Genomic DNA, 23,633 nt, shown 5'->3' on the forward strand with positions numbered 1-23,633 from the left:
TTTGTTTGGGTTTTCATAGGGAAGCCAATTGAAATGTTGGAATTTAGAGCTAAGATGGCACTTGTCATGCTCTTGACCAAATATATCTCTGTGTGAGTGTGTGGGTCAGGTTTTGCTTACTTTGTGGAGTCTAAATGTCCTTACAAGGATAGTAAAACTTGAAATCAATAATCTGGACTGTGGAGACCAGCTCCCCATGAGGAAAATGGCTAAATAAACCTACTAAAGAATTACTCATAGAAATGTTCTGGGTTCAGTACAAATTACTGTAAGCTCAATTAACAGCATTTTTGGCATTATGTTGATTACCACAAACAATTATTTCAACTCGCCCCTCTTTTATGAAAAAACTATTTTTGATTTAGGGGTTTGGATTTTATTTTTTTGTTTTTTTTTTATTATTAAGTGACAAGTCAATTATAGATCCTGATTACATGTTACTGATGATGTAGTGTTGATAAAATATGACAATGTTTACACCCTTTATTATTTAAATTGTAATATGTTGTAGATTATTGTAGGAGTGCACATTTTATATACCTTATTTGTTTGAAGGAGCAGCTGGAAGCAGCTGTGTATTTCAGCCTTTAAAGTTGGAATTTCCTAGCTATGAATCATTACATTTACTCATTTGGCAGATGCTTTTATCCAAAGCGACTTATTGTGCACTTATCACAGGGACAATCCCCCCGGAGCTTCCTCGAGTTAAGTCCCTTGCTCAAGGACCCAATGGTGGTGGCCGTGGGGATCGAACCAGCGACCTTCTGATTAACAGTTATGTGCTTTAGCCTACTACGCCACCACCACTCACCACCTCCATTTCTTTCTTTTACACATTATCGTATCAGCACAATCCAATATCGGTCGACCTCTAATTTGTATTTATTTATATAATGATACATAAACCAATTGTAATGTTATATATATATATATATATATATATATATATATATATATATATATATATATATATATGAAAAACATGTCTTGACTTATTTAACATTCAACAATTACAAACCATGGTTTACAGCAAAACTCAGGCAGCTTCGTCGGCCAAAGGGGATGCTTACAGAAGTGGGGAAAAAATCTTGTACAATCAGGTCAAGAACACACTGAATAAGGAAATCAGAGTGGCTAAAAGAAGTTTTCAGCTAGCAACCCTGCATCGGTGTGGAGAGGCCTGAAAGACTTTACTAACTTAAAGACACCATCCCCCAAAACCGTCCTGAAGGACGTCACTGAACCTTTTCAAGATCTCCTTCAATTTGCTTATCAAGCAAACAGGTCTGTGGATGATGCAGTCAACATGGGATTGCTTCATATCCTTCAACATCTGAACAGACCATGGACATATGCAAGGATCCTTTTTGTGGACTTCAGTTCAGCTTTCAACACCATCATCCCAGCTATTCTCTGGACTAAATTACACCAAATGTCTGTTTCCATGTCTATCTGTCAGTGGGTCACCAGCTTTCTGACTGACAGGCAGCAGCTAGTGAGTCAGGGGAAATTCACTTCCAGGACATATACGGTCAGCACTGGTGCCCCCCAGGGATGCGTGCTCTCCCCACTACTCTTCTCCATGTTTACCAGTGACTGCACTGCCAAAGTCAAGACATCTACTGTTTGTAGATGACACTACTGTCATCGGCCTCATACATGATGACAATGAGTGGAAGGTGTGGCTGGGCCATGAAGGTGCAAGGTGCATCTCCGGCTCCCCTTTATCTTCTGGCCATTCTGCCACCCAATGGTCCTCCCCACCTCCTGGGAAGATGGGGAGAGATGAGGGGAGGTAGAGCGGAGAGAGAAAGAGTGAGCAGGAGAGACAGCATGAGAGAGAGAAAAAACTCCCTCACTGGTCCCCGAACACGCCGTCGCCTGGTAACAGGTTCAGGATGGGCAAGGAGTAGGCCGGAACCAGCAGAACAGTTAACAGAACTTAAATTGCATAAAAGAACTGAAACATAACATAATACACATAGACGCACACACACAGTGGACACGGTTGTCTCTCTCAAACTGGCATCGCTGTCTTGATGAATTCCTTCTCCACTGATTTCAGCTTGCAAGTATTTTAGCATTTCATGCATAGCTTATTAAAAATTACCATCTAAGATGGTAAAAGAACTAAAGGTGAGAGCGATCCGTCTGCCAAACGCAAGTGCTCGGACATCCTATATCACTTCAAATGCCTGTGTAGCAAAAAATAGGACTTTTATAAAGATTCTTTCAAATAAAATTTATCCCAAAATATATTACTACTATTTAAAAAATATATTCAAATTAGTAGCAATAACAAAACTATTGACAATAATTTAATTATAAATAATGAAATAAATAATAAATACTAGCATTATTTCTAATAATGATAATAATAATAATTGTTATTATATGTAAGCAATAACTAAAAGTCTGTGATTCAGCTGTACAGGCTTGTACCTCATGTAATCAGATTTTTGTTTATTAATGTTTTCATTTTTACTGTGAAACTCTGTAGTCCAGCATTTCATTTCACCAAAAACTAAATTGCAATTTTTGTCATTTATTTTCACATTTTAATTTAAACTTAATTTAAGTTTATGTATTAATTTGTTTAAATACTGTTTTGATAAAACATTGAATCCAGAAAAATGTTAATGGAAATGCAGAATTTACAACTCCCAAGACTCTATGCAGTTTTTTAAGTCAGGTACTTGTCTCATACTAATTTCATCAGTAATCTGAGGCTTTTTAATTTTTTTTTGCCTAAGTATCTATAATGAGTTAGCAGGGCCGGTATTGTACCAAAGCCCAAAATTTAGAATCGGCGCAACCCTAGTGTAAACAGCGATGTGTCTAGCCAGAAAGCATGTGGTCAGATCACCCGAGACGCATCTTGATACCATGTGAAAATGGGGTCATAGAAAAACAAATGTGTGTGTATGTGTGTAAGTCCTAAGAATGTTTGGAGACATTCGGGGATGTCCTCAGTTGGAACATAGATTCATTAATAAAGCAAATGCTGTTTTTTTCTTTATTCTAAATATGTTAAAAGTTTTATTGTAGTGTGGGTTAGGGTGTGTGTGTGTGGGTGTGTGTTTGTGAGGGTGGGTGTGTGTGTGTGTGTGTGTGTGTGTGTGTGTTACTATACCTAACGATTATGCCTGTTTTGCCAGTGAGCAGTGGGGACTTTCATGCCACGTCTTCTCTATGGTCTGCTGACCGTCATGGCACCGCTCTTAATGGCAGCGTTTATGACATGATGTCACCTGTGTGAGCAAGCTATTGTTTCACTACTGCCCACATGGCACCCCCACCAACACTTTGCCACTCTGTTAAACACACACAGACAAACAGGAAAAGAAAAGAACTGGACAGGCTCAAAGCAGTTTTAGCACTGCTTTAAATTATTTGAGTTAAGTCATGACACCTTAAAGCCATCTTACCATCTTGATGTTCCAAACCCATTTGACCTTCTTTCCTTCAGTGAATGCACAAGATATTGGGCAGAATATAAAAATACTTTTTTCCATGCAATAAAAGTGAAGAATGACTGAGGCTGTCCTTCTGCATAACATCTTCTTTCATGTTTCACAGTAGACTGTGAGGCAGATGGGTTTGGAACTACATTAGGGTGAGTAAATGTTGACAGAATTTTCATTTTGAAGGGAACTATCCCTTTCATGATCTACTGCTCAGTAGAATCAAACACATTAAATACTTAGACACATGTAGATCATAAGGGCTAAACTACTTTTCTAATCTAATAATGCGTTCATGCCACCTTATGTATTATGATGCATACGAGAATCCCCTTGTATTTTCCCTCTCCTGATAAAACCATCAAAAGTGTGTGAAATTACGTGCAATGTATCGGTGGAGATGAACAAACAGAAGGGAATTAGTAATTGTTGAATATCAAAGACTGCATCACATTGGAAACCAACCCCACAATGAGAGGAAGTGACAGGGGAGAGAGATAATGAACAAAAAAGTAACAGCAATAGAGGGGGTGCCGAACAACTGGAGTGTAGGATTAAACCCTCATTGGACAACACTCTGGTATAGGTGCCCATGAGATGCCTGGCAGTATAGTGCTGTGATTTGTAATCAGGGTATTGTCTAACCCAAACACACTCACACACTGTCCCCTCCCCTCCTCATGCCAAGGAGTCTGTTTGGCTATGCCCTCCATGCCATCTGTAGCCTGTGCCCTGTGTGTGTGCCCCTCCCCCGCTCTCCTGCACTGTGCCAGAGGAGGATCACAGGAAATGGACATGATAACACAAAAACACACACACATATACACCTAAATCGCATTCACATCCACTCCCTGGACATATCATTGACAGTATGTCCCCTAGGTAAGCAAACATGTTCAGCAGTCTTATGGAAAGGCCAGTGTATAACATATTGAGTGATTGTTTAGGAAAACTGTATCGGCCAGCTATGTGTGGAGAGCTGTAAATTTAGAAGTTCATGCTTTGTAAGGTAAGCAATAGTGATAGACTGATATATAGGACAGAACAATTAATCAGCTTGTATTTAAGCCTTTTGAGATTATCATTATCTGCTGATAACCTTGCTCATTTGCCAGATAAACAGAACTGTTCACTCTCTTTTGTGTCTGGTTGGTCTCTCTTCTTTTTTTTTTTCAATAAAAAAATGCAACTTGCTTTTGGCACCACTCTGTGGACATTTCACCCAGATACTGAAGCTCACATGTGCCCAAACATTCAACAACACTTCCAAATTCAGCCACTGGGGGCAGTGATTAGAATTTCGGTATGCACAGACCGATTTCAGCAGCAGAATTTTCGACCTACTTTTGCTGAATTATCATAATTGAGTTGACCATTGAAAATCACAGTGGTTTACCAGTAAACAAAATTGCAGCACTATATTGTGACACAAGGAATAGTCACTGAACGTTGATTGTATTAGGGTTGCACGGTAGACCGGTGCTACGGTAGTACCGTAAGTTATGTTGTATGTGCGGTAGTAAATATTATTTTCACTGAAACCTTCATTTAAATCAGGCCTATGTCTGCATTAACATTAAAAATATAGTCTTTTCGAGTGTTCACGCAGAAATGTGCCCATTAAGAGTGCAAAATGCTGTTTAGAATTTGCCCCTAATATGGTATTGTTTATTTTTCAATGAGTGGTTTTCCCATGCTTCAAACACAAACATCTGAATCCAAGCATGTTAATTTGGTGGTCGTGTCTCCTAATGGATAATATGGATTTAAGTAAAACATCAGAGATTAATACGCTTTTTACACAACACAATTCACGTAGCGAGATTTGGAATTATTTTTGGTTTTGGCTGATGAGACCGGGAAACCCATCTGCTGAATGCCTACTGAGATTTCAAGCCTAAAGGGGAAACACCAGAAACCTTATTAAACACTTTTGGACACATCCCACTGCCTCTGCAGAATACACACGGGTTAGTGCCACTTCATTTAACTAAATGCTTTATCTTAACATTTACAGCGTTACCATTTCTCTATAAAAATCTAAAGTTGCACTCATTAAATTTTTTTCCAATTACAAATGCATGGTGGCGGTAACTTCGCTAAGTTTGCACTTATTATTAGATCACATCCCTGAGACATGTTATCAAACCTGTGTGTGTGTGTGTGTGTGTGTGTGTGTGTGTAATCTACATTTGCACTGCTGTTTACCAGGAGAGAGTGCCTGAAGCGATTATAATAATGAAAAACCACTCAAAACAGTCTTTTCAATGTTAAAATATCTTTATTTTTATGTTTCCAACATTCAAATAATCACATAAATAATGGAATAAAAGTTTAAAGAAGTTGCCGTTTGAGCTGTCTGTTTTGATGCGGCGAAGAATTATTATAATTTTTTTACAACAAACAAAGAATGTATTAGTTAACAAATTAGTCCATTTGAGCCTTCTTCCTGTTCATCCATCAGTTATTTTCACCACTTCAGGAGCAACAAGTTTCTAAAAACACATTTGCTATTATAAACTGTGTTAAGAATTAGCACACTATTGTGTGGTATCATGATACAACTTGTTATTGTGATACTTTAGCTGGTATAGTATCATATGATATGATTATGTTTTCGTGACAAACATAGATTGTATATGTAATGATGTTGATTTACAGTCAGCCAGTCATTATTGCAAATTAATGTTTTTTTATCACCCTAAAGGGGGTTTATTTTGCATAATGATTGGCTGACTGTACTTTACCGAGCTATTTGCACACCTACTCACCAAATAAATAAATGTACCTAAAATATTGATTTGTGTTGAACTTATTCTATTATGTGAGAAGAAATATGCCCCAGAGTGATATGAGAGACTCAAAACTTGCACAAATATGTAGGAAATGGCTTGGCTGAGACTTGTTTAGTGGTCATTATACCAAAATATTTTACCACAGAATGTTGCTCTTCCGCTTTCATTCTTTGCATTCTCAGTACCCTCCCTGAGGAAGTTAATGCTGGATGGCACTGTTTTACTGTGTGTGTGTGTGTGTGTGTGTGTGTGTGTAAGGAAGGATCTAGGATGTTTGGATGAGATTACATGGCACCATGTCTGACAGTTTGGCATGGTAAGTGTTGGCTGCATGCATGTGTTTGGTAGCGCAGGAGATTTGCCCCTTTAAGTTCAGCAGAGTCAGGTATTTGGCTGGAAAGGGGACATGGTGGAGGGTTTTGAGCTTGTAGTTCTCAGGAGCTGACAGAACCGTGGTGGGCTGGGTGGAGTGTTTTTGTGGCTGGAGTGTGAGGAGGCAACATGGATGTTCTGGCACCAAGGGTCCATGGCACAGAAAGAAAAAGGCTGTTGTATTATGCTACAGTCAGAGAAGAGTTTGGATAGTGATGGGAAAGCCAAAAGAAGATGCCTCCAGGTTAACAGGATTAAGTAAAAGATCTGTGTTTGTGGTTCCTCTTAGAAATACTGCTGCCTTTCTTTCAATCTCTCTTTTCCTCGAAGGCTAATTGACATTCTCAAACGCAGTCATCGCAAACATTATAGACCCCCACCACAAACAGGAAGACCATCACCATTTCTCAACCTTCTCTGTTCTCTCAGGTAGACTCAATCTCCAAACAAACACTCTGTTTTCATCCCCTGGTGGAGCTTCGGTCTTCGCTGAGTTACAGTTTAAAGGCCAGAAAGCAAGTGCAATGGTAGCATCAGTCGAGGCATGGAGGCAGACAGAGGATAAGGAGGTGTTGTAGCTTAAGGCGGAAGATCTGAGAGCTTAGCTCCATCCAGATTCTTGCAGATGGAGGAGCTACACAAAGCCAATGCGGAGAATCATCTCAATGCCGCCTTCTTTCTCTCTTGTTTCGGTTTACTTTAGCTTTGTCTCTGCATAGGCATGGTCTCTGTCACCACAGATCTGCAGGCAAAGAAATGGTGAGGCCGTGTAGAAGCATATGCTCTTGAATATTTCCAGAAGAAACATTCCCTGAAATGTTTTATGTTAAAAGCAACTCACAGATACAGATGTTTGGGCCATTTAAAAGAAACACATGCCACTGCCACTGATTCTTCACTGCTTAAACTCAAATGTTTTGCTTCACGGTTGTAGTGGTGTGATGTGTTAATTGTAATGCATTGTTTTTTAGCGCATGAGTTGTGTGAGGTCGGGAAGTCTCTTTGAAAGTGAAATGAAGTGTAATTTTGCCCTCCAGGTTGGGGGCTCAAATTGTGTTCCCCTACCAATAGTCTTCAAAGGACACACCTTTTGCTGGGCTTTCAGAGAGTGTAAATGTGCAGCTGTATTAATATTCATGTCAGACCTGAACGTTTGTGTATGTTTGTTTGCATGTAACAGGACTTGTCTCTACAAACAGCTTTACAGAATGTGCCACTGACACAGAGATATTACACCCAAAAATAAAAATTGTTTACTCACCCTCATGTTGTTCCAAACCTGTATGACTTTCATGTGGAACACAAAAGGAAAATTGTTAGGCAGAATGTTAAGCATCAATCACCATTCACCTTCATTGTTTGATAAAAGATGCAATGACAGTAAATGGTGACTCAGACTAAGATTTTGTCCTAAATACATTACAGACAGCTCAGTGTGATTCGGTTACTCTCAGCCATGGATGGTCACACAGACCACCGTGTGAAAGCAGTCGCTGTATACACTGATCAGCCACATTATTAAAACCACCTGCCTAATATTGTGTAGGTCCCCCTCGTGCTGCCAAAACAGCACCATCCCGCATCTCAGAACAGCATTATTTTACTCTTCTCACTACAATTGTACAGAGCAGTTATCTGAGTTACCGTAGACTTTGTCAGTTCAAACCAGTCTGGACATTCTCTGTTGACCTCTCATCAACAAGGCGTTTCCATCCGCAGAACTGCTGCTCACGGGATGTTTTTTGTTTTTGGCACCATTCTGAGTAAATTCTAGAGACTGTTGTATGTGAAAATCCCAGGAGATCAACCGTTACAGAAATACTCAAACCAGCCCATCTGGCACCAACAATCATCCATGCGATTATCTAATCAGCCAATTGTGTGGCAGCAGTGCATAAAATCATGCAGTTATGGGTCAGGAGCTTCAGTTAATGATCACATCAACCATCAGAATGGGTAAAGAAAATTTGATCTAAGTGATTTGGAGCGTGGCATGATTGTTGGTGCAAGACGGGCTGGTTTGAGTATTCTGGGATGGTGCCAAAAACAAAAAACATCCAGTGAGCTGCAGTTCTGTGTACAGAAATGCCTTGTTGATGAGAGAGGACAACAGAGAATGGCCAGATTGGTTCGAACTGACAAAGTCTACAGTAACTTGGATAGCCGTTCTGTACAATTGTAGTGAGAATTATAGCTGACTGCTGTTCTGAGATGCAGGTTTGCACTGTTTTGGCAGCACGAGGGGGACCTACACCATATTATCCAGGTGGTTTTAATGCTGTGGCTGATCATGTGCATTGTGGTGTGTTGATATTTACCATTGCAAGATGACTGACAGCAACAGTCATGCAGACAGACTTTCAGAGATTTTTCAAATGTGTGTTTGTGTGTATATAGCCCGTCCTCTGCTGAGGAGTGGAGATAAGGACTCTATCTTAATGGCTTCTTTCGTCTGCCACTCAGCCATCAGATTGAGATTTCCTATCCATGAGTCCATACAAACACACTTCACAACCTTGTCACACGCCTCACACAAGTCAGAGAAAGAGAAAGAGAGGAAGTGAATGAGAGATGGACGACAACAGAAAAGTCTGTCCTCCAAAAATCTGCCATTACTAATGGTCTTAAACGAATAGTTCACCCAAAAATGAAAAATCTTTATTTTTTAAAACCTGTATGACAGAATTTCTTGCTTTGGAATACAAAAGGAGAAATTATGAAGAATGTATTGGCCACTGTTTTCATATAATGAAAGTAAATGGAGACTGGAGCTTTTAGCTTCAAAGACCATTATAAAATAATTTTGAGTGAGAAACAGACCAGAATTCATTATTCACTGAAAATCTTGACATCTGTCCTAGCTCTCCTCAGCATGTTCATGAGAGGAGTATGGTTGTTTGATTCAAGAGTGAATTGCTCAGAGTGGTTTTGTTAACCAGATCACCCAATTCATTGAAAAGTTCTGACTCACTATTTTTCCCATGAGAGGAGAGCTAATGCAGTTGTCAAGATATTCAGTGAATAATGACCCAAAACACTCGTGTGACTTCATAAGACTTGTAATGTGGCACAAGAGTTGTATAGGCTAAATTTGCTTTTTCATCGCTTTTGAAGCTTGAAAGCTCTTGTCTCCATTCATTGTAAATGTATGGACCAGTACATTCTTCACAATTTCTCCTTTTGTGTACCACAGAAGACAAAGTCATAGAGGTTTGAAATTAAAAGAGTGTGAGTACATTTGACAAAATTGTCATATTTGGATGAACTATTTCTTGACTTCGACAGGTGCCCAAAAAAAGAATAAAATGAAGATAAATTGATGGAATCTGTTTGGTTTTGGTTTGTGAAGAATATAAATGCTGATGGGGGTCAGGAAAAAGAAAAACTTCCCTGATTTTGCCTTTTAGGGGGTAATAGCTGAACTTTAGATATAGCTGTGTGAGTGTGTGTGTGTGTGTGTGTGTGTGTGTGTGTGTGTGTGTGTGTGTGTGTGTGTGTGTGTGTGTGTGTGTGTGTGTGTGTGTGTCAGTAGAAGGGGATTGTTTACTGCCTGTCTGTGTCAGACCCTCACTTCTTGGGGCCTCTAATGCAGCACAGCTGTGAGGGGGCTTGGACTCCACATCTGCTAAAGGGACCTATTGTGTGTTTGCATATATGTGTGCTGCATGCACGTATTTGTGCTGGAGATAAACAAATAAAACCCAAACATTCATGCATGTATGTTTCTAAAATGCAAATATGTGATGCAAAGATTAAAGGAGAGAAACAAAGCTGCATGCCTGTCTTTTACTACATGTATGCAAATACATGTCATTTTACAATTTTAGGAATGTTTTAGGATTCTGAAAAATAAGCATTATGATGTAAACGAATAAGAAATAAGATGCTCTTTGGAACATTCCCAAATCATAGAGATAACATGGATCATCAGGTGCACCTCCAGTTCATTAAAACAAACGGAGGACATACCAAATAATAAGAAATTCTGAAATGCATGTACATTTTTCAGTTCAACTTTTTGTTATGCATACATTATTTGCAAGGAAAAAGAAATTAATGTAGATATAGAACAATATATTTATATATAATTAGTTATCATCATAATAATAGTAGATTTTACCAGACTTTTGGATCCCACTGCATGTGTGCACAGTATTTCAATTCCCTTATAAATGCCCACTGTTAGTGAAGTTTGTGTATTTTTCAGAATTGAGCAAATCAGCCCATCAGGAGAGTTTGAACCTTGAAAGCACCTGCCTTTTCCTTTCATGCTCCCTGTTCTATTAAAAAGCCATCTTCATCAATAGCAGCTTTTAAAGTGGATTAAACTGTTTGGAAACTGCCCTTTATTCCCGTTCTGATGGATTTTTTGCTCTGCGTTTTTGTCTCACTGCCTGTTGTTGGTTATTTCAACTCTTTTTTTAAATTTTCATCCATTTCTCAATCACCTTGCAGCCTTTACCTGAAAGATTGTTAAAATGCAGATAATTGCTACCTAAGAGAAGCTAATGAATGTGCTGCTTATGCTGCTGTGTGTATGTTTGTGTAAGTTTGTGTGTATTTGCATGTACCGATATGCTGTAGGTACTGTTCTTTATAAATGTATAAAATCTGTGAGTGCCTCAGAAACACACACTTAGACACAACATATATATATATATATACATGTACAGTACAGTTCTTGAATGGAGGGCAGGGGGCAACCAATAATCCTCTCAGCATTCCGAACTGTACTTTGTAGTCTTCTGATGTCCAATTTCGTAGCTGAAACAAACCAGACTGTTACTGAAGTGCAAAGGACAGACTCAATGACTGCTGAGCAGAACTGTATCAGCAGCGCCTGTGGCAGGTTGAACATCCTCAGCTGTCTGGGCCTTTTTCACAATGGAATCAATGTGGGTCTCCCACTTCAGGTCCTGTGAGATGGTAGTGCCCAGGAACCTGAATGACTCCACTGCTGCCACAGTGCTGTTTAGAATGGTGAGTGGGGTCAATATTAGAGTGTTCCTCCTGAAGTCCTCTATCATCTCTGCTGTTTTGAGTGTGTTCAGCTCCATGTTGTTTTGACTGCCTGCCATTCAACTCACCGTTCACTCAATTCTGTATACAGACTCATCGTCATCTTGGATGAGGCCAATGACATTAGTGTTGTCTGCAAACTTCAGGAGCTTGACAGGAGTGTCCTTTCTGGAGCAGTCATTGATATACAGGAAGAAGAGCAGTGGGGAGAGCACACATCCCTGGGGGCACCAGTGCTGATCATACAGATGCTGGAAGTTAATTCCCTCAGTCTCAGTAGCTGCTGCCTGTCCGTCAGAATAACAAATAGACATGGGAAAAGAGAAATGATATAATCAAATCCGGAAGAATAAGTGGGATCATTGTGTTGAAAGCCGAACTGAAGTCCACAAAAAGGATCTTTGCATATGTCCCTGGTCTATCCAGTTGTTGCAGGATATGATACAATACCATGTTGACTGCATCATCCACAGACCTGTTTGCTCGATAAGCAAATTTAAGGGGATCTAGAAAGGGTCCAGTGAAGCAGCAGGGAACTTTACACTGCTTCAGTGATCTGTTGAAGATCTGTGTGAAGATGGGAGCCAGCTGGTCAGTACAGGATTTTAGACAAGTGGGTGAAACACCGTCTGGGCCATGTGATTTCCTTGACTTTTTCCTGCTGGCCTTTTCCTCCATCACTTTAACACGAATTACACTATTTCCTCAGCGATCAACAGGAAAATGCTCAAAAACTTTTTACACAATGGCTTTATTGACATTATTACAGTGTGCGATGCTGGAGAGGTCAGGCCGTGGTGCTATTCTAAATTCACTGGCTAACTTACTCAATAAATTGAATTATGGTCAGGTCCCAATAAATGACATGTATTTTTCATTCTTAGCTTAAATTAGTTTTACATACAATGTAATGAGTATTTTTGTTGTCAATCTTACCATGAGAGAGAATAGAAAAATGCTTCAAATATATATTTGAGTGTATATGTGTGACAGCAGTATGTTTAGAAGGTTGACTACAGTGTGTGTATTTCTGTGTCTGAGAAGGTTGAGAAAGACTGACACTCTGTTTAAAGTTCAGTTTAAAAGTATTGCTGCTGTATTTCAATGTGTCAGAATTCCTTTCCTCTGTGTAGAAGAATGGCTCCTTCCTTTTCTCTTACTTTTCTCTCTCTCCCTCCCCCTCTCCCTAAAAATGAGTGACAAGGGCAGCGTGTTAGTTAAACTCAGAATATACAAAGCTTAAAGCACTCTTTAAAACTCTCAGATGTGTTTGTATGTGGTTGATGTGCTTAAACTTTTTAGGGTGCATTCAGGCAAATTGGGTCACTTATTTATCATTCATCTCGATGACTAAAAGTGGCGTAATTTACCTGAATTCACCCTAAGATATATTTCTTTACATGGCCGGTTAAGCTTGTGCTTTTTAATAATTTTTTGAAGTTCAATGCTTAATACAAATGGTCAGTTGTGGAGAGTGGATACTATAGGATTTCCCCCCATTTTTTAGTTGTTTATTTGTTTGGTTTAGGAACCCCCCATTTAATGGGGGCTCAGGGCAAAATGCTAAATTTATATTGAATTCCTTTGTTTTTTTATTTGTAACATCTGATATAGTTCTTAAAATTGTATTTTAGGCCTAGTTATGCATTTGTATTTTTTTTAGGTTTTATTAATGTTAATAAACTTGTTGTTTAATTATTTAACCTAAAAGGATGACATACAGTCATATATATGTGTGTGTGTGTGTGTGTGTGTAAGGGGGTTAAGATGGGCAAGGTGGAGGCGAGAACCGGCTTGTCAATATAAATAATAATTTTATGAAAACTTAAACCAAAACACACAAACATAAACACACACATGACGGACATACCCGTAATTCTCTCTCTCTCGAACCGTCGTCACCGGACGCCTTTATCCCTCGCATGCCCCATCAGGCCAATTGGGGTCCGGGCGTGCGACATTCCAGCCCGGCCCCGCACACCTCCGCTCCACAATATATAGTTAGGAATTTGCTATAAAGGTATTTTAGTTTTATCTTTAATCTTGAAACTACCAGTTTTTCTTATTACATTTGACCCATTAAATACAAAGATACATATTTATGAAGCATTTTTCACTTAATCTGAACTACAAAAATTGTTGAGACTTTATTTTACAACTTCAATGTTACATATGACATGTTATTATTATTAATATTTACAATAGTAATAACAATGATAACAGTATGTAAGTATCAGCAGCTCTACAAAATAATTACACAGTAATAACATGTATTTCATTATTATTACTTAGTAATTACATATTTAAATGCACAGTAACATGAAAACTGTATGTAAAATAAAAATGTCTGACCAAAATGATATTGCTGTATTTTTATCTTAAGTATATTAAACACTATTTTCAATGTATAAGTATAATGATATTATTAATGGCACATTTAATAATAAAAATATTTTTTATCTAATAATAATAATAATAATAATTGTTATTATTATTATCAGTGTAGATAATGCTTTTGTTTTGGGTGACTTCAGTTGTAGTGGAAGAGCTGAGAGGAGATTCTATGGCCAAACGTCTGTCCAGATGTTGCAGGATATATGATATGATACAATACCATGTTGACTGCATTATCCACATACCTATGTTTTATTAATGTTAATGAACTGGTTAAGTTTAATTAGGGTGACATACAGTACATATTATATATATATATATATATATATAGTTAGGAAAAATGTGCTCTCTTAAAGTAGAAAATGCCCCAGAGAATTAATTTCTGACACAGGTCAGGTTTTTATTTAGTGTTTGTAATTTGTTTTGGGAAAATGGAGAGTTAACCAAAGAATGAAAATTGTGTCATCATTTCCTCATGTTGTTCAAAACCCTTGTTTCTTGTTAATGCTTTACAATACGGTTCTATTTGTTAGCATTTGTTAATGCATTAAGTATCATGATTTAACAATAAACAATATCTTTAACTGCATTTATAAATTAAGATTAATAAGTACTGTCATTATGCCAAACATCTCCTTTAGTGCTCCACAGAAAAGAGAAAGTTGTATGGGTTTAGAACGACATGAGGGTGAGTAAATTATGACAAAATTTGATTTGTGGATGAACTATCTCTTAATTTTCGTTTACAATATGTTTGAGTAAAAAAAGCAGTTTTGTTAAAAAAATTATTATTTTGTTTAAAAGGAGTTGTGGAGGTAAAGTTGCCAGACCAATGTATGAACGTAAAATATTGCAGCACAGAGTGCATTGTGTTTGTGTGTGTGTGCAGAGAGTCTGTGTTTGATCCCAAGTATGACAGAGGGACACCGTGGATGAAGGAAGGGGGCAGTGCTGCTGCGTGTGTTTGTATAAGTGTGTTTGTGAGAGTGTAGCTGTGCTCTGCGCTACACTGTGTCATGCTCTGTTCCTTTAAGAGTCGATATAGCAGCTTAGAGCCCTAGAGAGAGGGGTGGGGAGAGAGAGAGAGAGAGAGAGAGAGGGAGTGCGAGGTTCGCTGCATGTGAGAGTATGTGTACGGCAGGCAGAAACAGTCTTTAGGTTTTGCGAGAGGTTACAGGAGCACCAGGCAGCGCGTGTGCGTGTATGTGTGTGTGCGTGCTCTCTGAGGTCTCCGGGTGTTGGAAGTGTATGTTGTCGTGGAAGGATTCTCAGACCCCTTGTTCCAGCATGCTTACTGAGCCTGAGCTTCCTCAGGAGTTTAACAGGTATGTCTACACACCCATGCACACACTATCCTAGGCATGTCAGATAGGAGAAGTAACCACTCTTATGTTCTGAAAAAAGAAAGTATGTCTGTTTGTGTGTGTTAATGTGAAAAAAGTCTACTTTAGATCATTGTGTGGCAAGTTGTTGCTGCAGTGTTTCGTTTAGGGCTGACTCTGTGTGAATGTGTCTGCGGTTTAGAAAAGAGAAGAAAGTTTTGTTGAATGTGTGTAAATTCAAGGCACACACTGTGTGTATTGTCCGCTAGCTGGACTCAGTATATTGACTATGGTACATTGCTCTCTCGTTCACAAGAAGGCATGGCAGGACATATCCAACACTGAAACTTAGTTGTAAATGTTTCGTCTAGTCTAACAGGTTACTGTCGTCCCTTCTTTGTCTGCTTAATGTTGGGTCTGCTTGACTGTGCGTGCATATGTGTGTTTGTATATGTCTATCGTCCTGTTTATGTGTGTGTGTGTGTGCATGTGTTAGATTGTATTTTGATAAGTGTCTGAGCTCTCCCGACAGTGTTTCCCTTGTACAGACACTCTGTCTTTTACTATTTCATGTCTACTCTATTTGCTCATGTTGCACTTCTGTGTGACTTCAGTTTGAATTTATTCACTTTTTTGTATTAAAAGTTATTGCATGTTTTTATTCAAGGTTAACCATTTGCCTGTGTTGTCTTAATCTCTGTTGGTGTTGTTTGTCTTTTGTTTTTTTACTGTGGCCAGATGTCTTTGTCGGCCTTCTGTTGTGCTGATCTTGCGTGAGAGGTGGGAAATTTTCTCACCTACTTTAAAATGTCAACAAAATTGGCTTTGCTGCAGAATAACGAATGTTTGACTGTAAAGCTCCATAGGGAAGATTACCCATAATACTCTAGCTATAATGCTAGCCACCCCCCAAACCCCCATCACACACATTTTTTTATTGCATTAGAGCACTGCACTGTTTTACCAGATGAAACTAATCTTTTGTTTGCCGATAAACTCTGGGGTTTTATCCCTGAATTAAGAACACATTTATACATCGGGAAAATGTGTTTTTAATAAATCACAGCTCTCTCCGGGTGGAGGAAAGAGGTGGGGGGAAGATAACAACAACTATGAGGAATTAAACATTTAAAGGATTACACAGAAAAGCAGAATGTATAGTGATAACTGCAGGGATTACAATGACTTAGAAGAAAAGGATGGTTAAACTCTGTTTTCCAGTAATGTTCGCTGTCAGTGGTTACAGACAGTGTGAGACGGGGGTTTGCCGGACATTTGTGTAAAGGGAGAAAGTGTGGCGATTGTTCACGTAGAGTGTATGTGTGGCTCTGTGTGTGTGTATGAGAAAAAGCTCACAAATAGCATTTGTACTTGCAGAGAATGATTTGAATGCCGGAAAAACAGAGAATTCGTACTGTTAAATGGTGATTTAAATTAGTTTATGGTTGTTGTCCCAATGTTGACGTTCAAGAGTACTGAGAATATTTGAACATGAAAGCTTAAATCTAAATTGCAGCTGCTATAAAGGCATTTTAGTTTTATCTTTAAACTAGAAACTATCAGTTTTTCTTATTAAAAAGTTGTTATAAGATATTTGACCCATTTAAATTCTAAAAATACATATTTATAAGCATTTTTCACATAATCCGAACTACAAAAATTGTTGAGACTTTATTTTACAACATCAATGTTACATATGATATGTTATTATTATTAATATTTACAATAGTAATAACAATGATAGTACAAGCAGCTCTGCAAAGTAATTACACAGTAATAACACATAGTTCATTATTATTACTTAGTAATTACATATGTAAATGCATAGTAACATGAAAACTGTAGAAGAAAAAATCATTGTTGTAACAAATTATTATTATTATAACAAATATTGCTTTCTGCATAGATATTGTTGTATTTGTATCTTTAGTATATTAAACACTATTTTCAATTTATAAGTATAATGACATTAATAATGGCACATTTAATAATAAATAATAATAATAATTGTATTATCAGTGCAGATAATGCTTGTGTTTTGGGTGAGTTCAGTTGCAGTGGAAGAGATGAGAGGAGATTCTATGGCCAAACTTTCACATTCCTCCAAGAGAGAGAGACACAGCGAGGAAGGGAGGGGGAAAGTGGACTTGAAACACTTCTCCATTTGTCTCCCTCCTTTAATGGATGGTTGTGTTACATCTCACTCTCTCTGTCTGCTTTTCTCTGGGTCAGAGTCAGACACTTTTTTTCTTGGTTTAGATGTCTTTAAAGCCGGCCTTTTCTTCTCCATCACTTTAATACAAATTACGCTAAGCAAGGTGCTTTGTAAGTTACCTAAAGTGTGCTGCTATGCTTAACTTTAGCTGTAGTTTAAGGATATATTAGTGTGTCAAGTGAGCTAAATCTGACAAATTCTCCCATTTTCTTCAATTGGAAAATGTATTTATAAATAAAGTATACTTATTATTACTATTACTGTTATTATGCAAAAGGTTATTTTACGGATAGGGTTAGTCTATAGTAATTGGCTTTATATAATAAAACAAAACAAATCCATGGTAATGTCCACATTCAAGTAGTTAAGTAATTGTGTGTGTGTGTTGTGTGTGTTCTGTCTCACTGATGGAGGCTCTGGATCTTCTCTCTGGGTCATTCATTGCAGACTGGCTCCATTGTGTTGTCCGTCTTATGAGCTCTCAAAGCGACTTGATAACCGTGTCTCCATGAAAAAAGGAGGGCTAGCAGAGAAGAATGCTGAAGGGTCCCTCCTCCCCTCCCTCAGAACTCTTCCCAGACCTCCCCTGTGCAATCAGCTGATCATCGCAATGTCCGTTGAGACAGATGAGAACTGAGTTTGTGCAGTTTGCGAGGTTAAAGTAATAGTTCACCCAAAAAAATTAATCACTCACCCTCATGTTTTTCCCATCTGTTCTTCCATACACTGAAAGTTCCACAGAAGGAAAAAAGTCAAAGTGATTGCAAACAACATGAGTGTGTGTTAAGTCTTGACGATGAGTGCAGGGTTTGTAATTTTACATATTTATCACGAGGATAATAAGACTTTGTGTGACAGAAGGTCAGAGGTGAGGGGTCAAATATCAGCAGACAATTGCATCATGTGAAGAATAATATAAATCAATGGGCTGCTCAGCTAAATGCTTTCATGTCATGTGTAAGTTATCTGGTCCCTCAAGCTCTACAATAATGGCTCTGTACATGCAGGTACTTAAGGAAAAGGAGGAGTTTTTCTGCATGGAATGACTTAAAAGATGGTGTGTGCGCCTGCCATGCCTGTTTGCATTTGCCTGTTACACCCAATTTGTTATTGTACTGGCCTGTATGAATGGAGTAAATTATACCAGCTTAAACTGCTCCAATTTGACTCAAACTTGCAGCTGCTTCTTGGAGCATGTCACGATGGAAAAGCACAGTCCATAAACAACCCTTTCTTCCCATCTAAATGTGAAAATACCATAGACTTGCATTGTTTTATATAAAGATAAGTATTATTACAATAGACCCTAACCCACACCCTAACAATACCCCTTTAAAAGAAACTTTTGGATAGACAGACAGACAGACAGACAGACAGACACACACACATTTACCAAATGAGGACGTCCCCAGATGTCCCCAAAGAAAGGTTTTGACAGATTTAGTTAATTTCTTCATGCACACATTAAAAGAAGAAAAGCAGAGGCTAAGAAAGTTTTCATAGATGTTTTCAATGTGTGTGCAATATGTAAAATGTCACTGAAAACATGAGTCAGTCCAGAGAAATAAATAATTACAGACGAAAGATGACAGGAAACTATTCAGACAGATGAAGTGATGACTAAAATACTGGCAAAACCTGTGTGTTTGTGTGTTTGTGTGTGTGTGTGTGTGTGTGTGGCAGCAGTTTTGTTGCTGTGGGCACAGTGCTCTTGCTGGTGCCTTGCATCCACCCAGCGGCAAACACTACTGCTTAATATGCATTTGTGTGAGAGAGTTGTTTTCAGTTTGCTCCTATGACTTTTGATTTTGTATGCGTGTGACTTCACCTTCATGCCTAAACAGTAATGGATGACAGTGACATTAGACTCTTGTGTTCTTGCCTTTGTGGCGACACCGGACAGGAAACTGGGGTAGCCCCGCAGCCCTCACGTCAGTGGGACGAAACAGAAGCTGCTTTGTGTTTTTACTCAGTCCTTGTGTGAAATAATATTTCTATCTAGAAGCACGGATGCATGCGTGAAATTGCTTGTATGGATTCTCTTATGAACTGTGTGAAAACACTTTAATCTTTCAATTAAGTTTTGGTGAATTAACCCACAAAAATGCCAGACAAGTCCAAGTGCCCTCACAGCAGTTGTGAACGCAGTATGATTAGTGAATATGGTGTGAATGATGAAGAGCCCTCACAAATTTGCACTACAGATAAATTGACTTCAGCGGAGTCACTCGCAGCTCTGCCAGTCGATCCATTCCCACAGAGAGAGAAATTGAGAGCGCTATAAATAGCTGTGAAGTAATATACCTAAAAAACAGTACAGAAACGGAGCGTTCGAGCTCGGACAAATGGTCCATTGTGCAAAAGGAGACTTTATCTGTGGCTATTGTCCTGGGAGCAGAAGATAAAGAGTAAACAGAGAGAGATGAGTTGTGTACTCCTCCTAATGCCCAGATGTCCGAGTGGATTGTGAGGTATTCTCGGTTTTCCGGCTGTTGTTATCTGTGCTCAACGGGCTGATTGTCTGAACGGACACAATTTGTTTCATTCCCACAGTCTAATAAAAAGGAACAGCTGACCTGCCTAATCAAATAATAATAATATTTCCCAGGAGTTTACCTTAACGCTTTGTAATAATGTTTTTAAATGTCATTATCAATGTTTTATTTATTTATTTTTTGAGGAATACTTTAGAAATTGGGTACTTTTATAATAGGGTGTGTGTGTTGGATTCACTTAGAAATACATTGGGGTCAAAATTGTCCCAATAAATGAGCTACATTTCAGGGACATCCTGAAAGGTAAATAATAGTATTGTAAAGTAAGTTGTTTTTTATTTTTAAGTCTAAAATTGCCAAAAGTTTTCATTCAGCAATGACGCTTTAGAAATATGCCGTTGTTAATAATGTGTGTGTGTGCATGCGTGCGTGCGTGTGTGTATGTGTTTGTGTTTGTGGATTTACCTTGAAATACAGTACATTGGAGACAAAATTGTCCCTAAAAATTAGATACATTTAACAAAACCACCCTTTGGGTACATCCGGGGACATCCTGAATTTGTCTAAAAATGCTAAAACTTTTCTTTCAGAAGCAGGGTTATGATTTATGTGATGGGTAGTCTATAGAATGTATAATAATAATAATTACAGCTTATAAAACAGTTTAATAAAAACAAAAAAAAACAATAGATGTCTATGGTAATTCATCATTGAAATGTGTGTCTATGGTAATGTGTTACAGGTAAACCATCAGTCTGCCGTGCTTAATAATAATTGACCACTCTGTGCATGAATGTTATTTTATCGTAGGCAGATGACCAAAATCGATGCAAAGTATATCAAAATTGTTTCATGGGCTGTGAACATCTATGTGTGACATGTGACAACCCTATCCTCTAAATGATGTCCTGTCATTAGAGGCACTTCTGTAGTGTTAACCACTGCATGGTGATGGTGATTAGGTAAAGCTCCCAGATTCAGTATTTAAAGTGCAGATCCACTCCACTGTTTAATGGACCCTGTATTTTGGACGATTAGCATCTGGGGAGAAATGTACATGTGATATGAGAGGGACTTAGGGGAGCTCTCAATCTGTGTCTAGGCTCAAAGGGGAAGTGTGCCTTTTAATCTGGGCTTAACGCGCACAGGCCAACAGGAGGGGGGCGAGTGGCACACCCATGGAGCGGCCATTAGCTTTTAATGATTAGTCGTGAAAGTTAGCCTCTAGACCTGTGGTTCAACTGCAGTGGGACAGTTTGTGAATTCTTCAGTATGACATTTTATTTTGGATAACTTATGATGCCATTTTCTTATAAACTTTTTTCATAATGCACCCTGAAGTGGATAACATGGGTGTTGGAAGATTATGCTGACATAATTTCTGTTATCATGAGCATGTGTGTGTGTTTAGTCACTTCACCCATATCAGCCCTCTGCGCTCGTATGGCTTTGATGTACATGGATGTTTATGAATATCATAATTATTTGCCTTGTGAAAATGAATGGCAGTAAAGTTATTAATCAACCAGATAATGAGCGAAGACTGCTGTTAAAGTTTACAATGCAAATAAGAGGACATGTCTAGCTTGTATGGAAGTATGATCTTCAGGGACTAGTGTGTGTGTGTGTGTGTGTGTGTGTGTGTGTGTGTGTGTGTGTGCGTGCGCGTGTGCGTGTGTGTGTGTGTGTGTGTGTGGACGGGGATCTGTGTCTGTTTGGCAGGATCGGCTTTATTGGAGCCACTGAAGGATGTAGTGAAATTATGCTAATGGTGCTAATTATGACCTTGGAGACCAGCTTTTCTGCCAATTTATCTGCTCAATAAAACCCTCTCTTTTTTAATCCCAACATCTCGATATGCTGTAAATGTTTCATGCAGATTCCCCACCACGACAGGTCTGGCAACTTTAAATGAAAAAGTGGGTATAACCTGCTCAAATGGGGAGCGGATTTGTATAGTAATTACAAATTTATTTTATTTTATTGCTCAAGAGGAGCTGTGAAAAGCTTCTGTCAGTGGACCGGGAAGGAAGTGGGGAAGAGAGAGGCAAAAGGAGAATGTGTGAGATAGGAAAGAGTAGAAAAGAGATGTGTCCAAAGGTGCTTGCAAATGAAAAACAGTCGCAGATTTGTTGTAAAAAGAGGATCAGACCTAAATCTTTACTACTAAACCTTCTTTTTCTGCAAGATGACTCTTTAATTAATTATAATTTAGCAATTCCAGTTAACTATTTCATTAATGATTCTATCTGTAATTTTGTTGATAAAAGGTACAATAATTTGTCCTGTAACTATGTACTGGACAAAAATACTGAACAAAAACTAGTTTTGGTTACATAATTTCATATTCTTTTTGGTTACACTTTCTTTTACAGTGTCTTTGTTATACATATTACATGTACTGACTATAGTAATAACAGTAAAGTATGCATAATTACAAGCAACTTACCCTGAACCTAGAAGTACATGTTGTTAATTAATATTACTCACTACTTACTTGTGTAACTACACTGTAACAAGAACACTGTAAAATAAAGTGTAACCTCTTTTTATTAGTACAATGTATTACAACAGATCTCTGTTCTGACTGTGTATCTTTAAGTAAATGTTGGCATATGAATAATATATGTTGTTACTATGTAATTACACTGAATTAAGTCACACAATCCTTAACTAAACAGTTATTAACACTTTATCAGATTTCTGTTTGAGACTGATATCGTAAGAGTGATTCAAACGATTCATTCATGTGAATCTTTTTAATAGAATGAATAAAAAAGAACCGATTCATAAGAGTGGTTCATTCTCGAATTAGACCATCAGAATTGACGGTGGAATGTAGATGTCCAATAACCATTGACAGAACCGGACTTCGTGAAAATAATATGGTTCCAGTGTTTTTAAAAAATGGAACCATTACTGAACAAGAATCATTTCTTGATACCCAAACCTACTTTTAGATGAGGATAATGTGTGTGTCTTTGTCTCCAGGACTGTGCTCTTGGTCCCGATGTGTGTGTTGGGGGTTGGTTTGTTAGAGAGAGCAAGCCTGAGGTGTATGTGTGTGTGTAGGGGGAGTAAAACAAAAGGGCCCAGTGTGTGTGAGTGTCTGGAGGTAGAGTAAACAGAGTGATGTTGGAGGGGCAGACAGGCCATGTGGCTCTGACTGCCCAACTGCAGTTTATACAGCTGCATTGACTGCTTTTACTGCCCCAGTGTGAACCAGCACACAGCCAAGGTACCCCACTATACACACACATACTCAGAATCATACAGCCAAATTAACACAGATATACTCTCTCTCTCACACACATACATATAATATATTCATAACACACCTGGGTTACAGTGTTTGTTATGACTTGTTAGAGCTGGGGCTGTCAAACTCCAGAAATATGATAGCTGCATCATAGATTATCATGTCTGTGCTGTCTTAAGCATGGCTTCATCATTTTCATAGCCGACAACCTTGGGTTTGGGTGAGGTGAGCCTTATTTATCCAATCCAGACAATTAGAAACATTATATGATGTTTGTCTTTGCAGCTAATCTAAACCA

At 38.3% G+C, this 23,633-nt stretch overlaps 1 protein-coding gene across 8 annotated transcripts in view; it reads left to right on the plus strand.

Moving 5' to 3' along the window:
• LOC127637408 (transcription factor SOX-5-like) overlaps nt 1-23,633 on the plus strand; it is a 257,911-nt gene that overhangs the window by 148,255 nt on the left and 86,023 nt on the right. For 5 of the 8 annotated variants that reach the window (XM_052118438.1, XM_052118442.1, XM_052118440.1 and 2 more), the window contains exon 1: nt 15,164-15,369. The exons of the other annotated variants lie outside the window; for them this stretch is intronic. In XM_052118438.1, coding sequence (XP_051974398.1) covers nt 15,248-15,369 — 122 coding nt within the window. In that variant the 5' untranslated portion in view covers nt 15,164-15,247. Of the gene's footprint in view, nt 1-15,163; nt 15,370-23,633 lie in introns of those variants that run through there. 8 annotated transcript variants of the gene reach the window in all.

This window comes from Xyrauchen texanus, chromosome 45, assembly GCF_025860055.1.
Source record: "Xyrauchen texanus isolate HMW12.3.18 chromosome 45, RBS_HiC_50CHRs, whole genome shotgun sequence".
In the NCBI taxonomy this organism is placed as follows: domain Eukaryota; kingdom Metazoa; phylum Chordata; class Actinopteri; order Cypriniformes; family Catostomidae; genus Xyrauchen; species Xyrauchen texanus.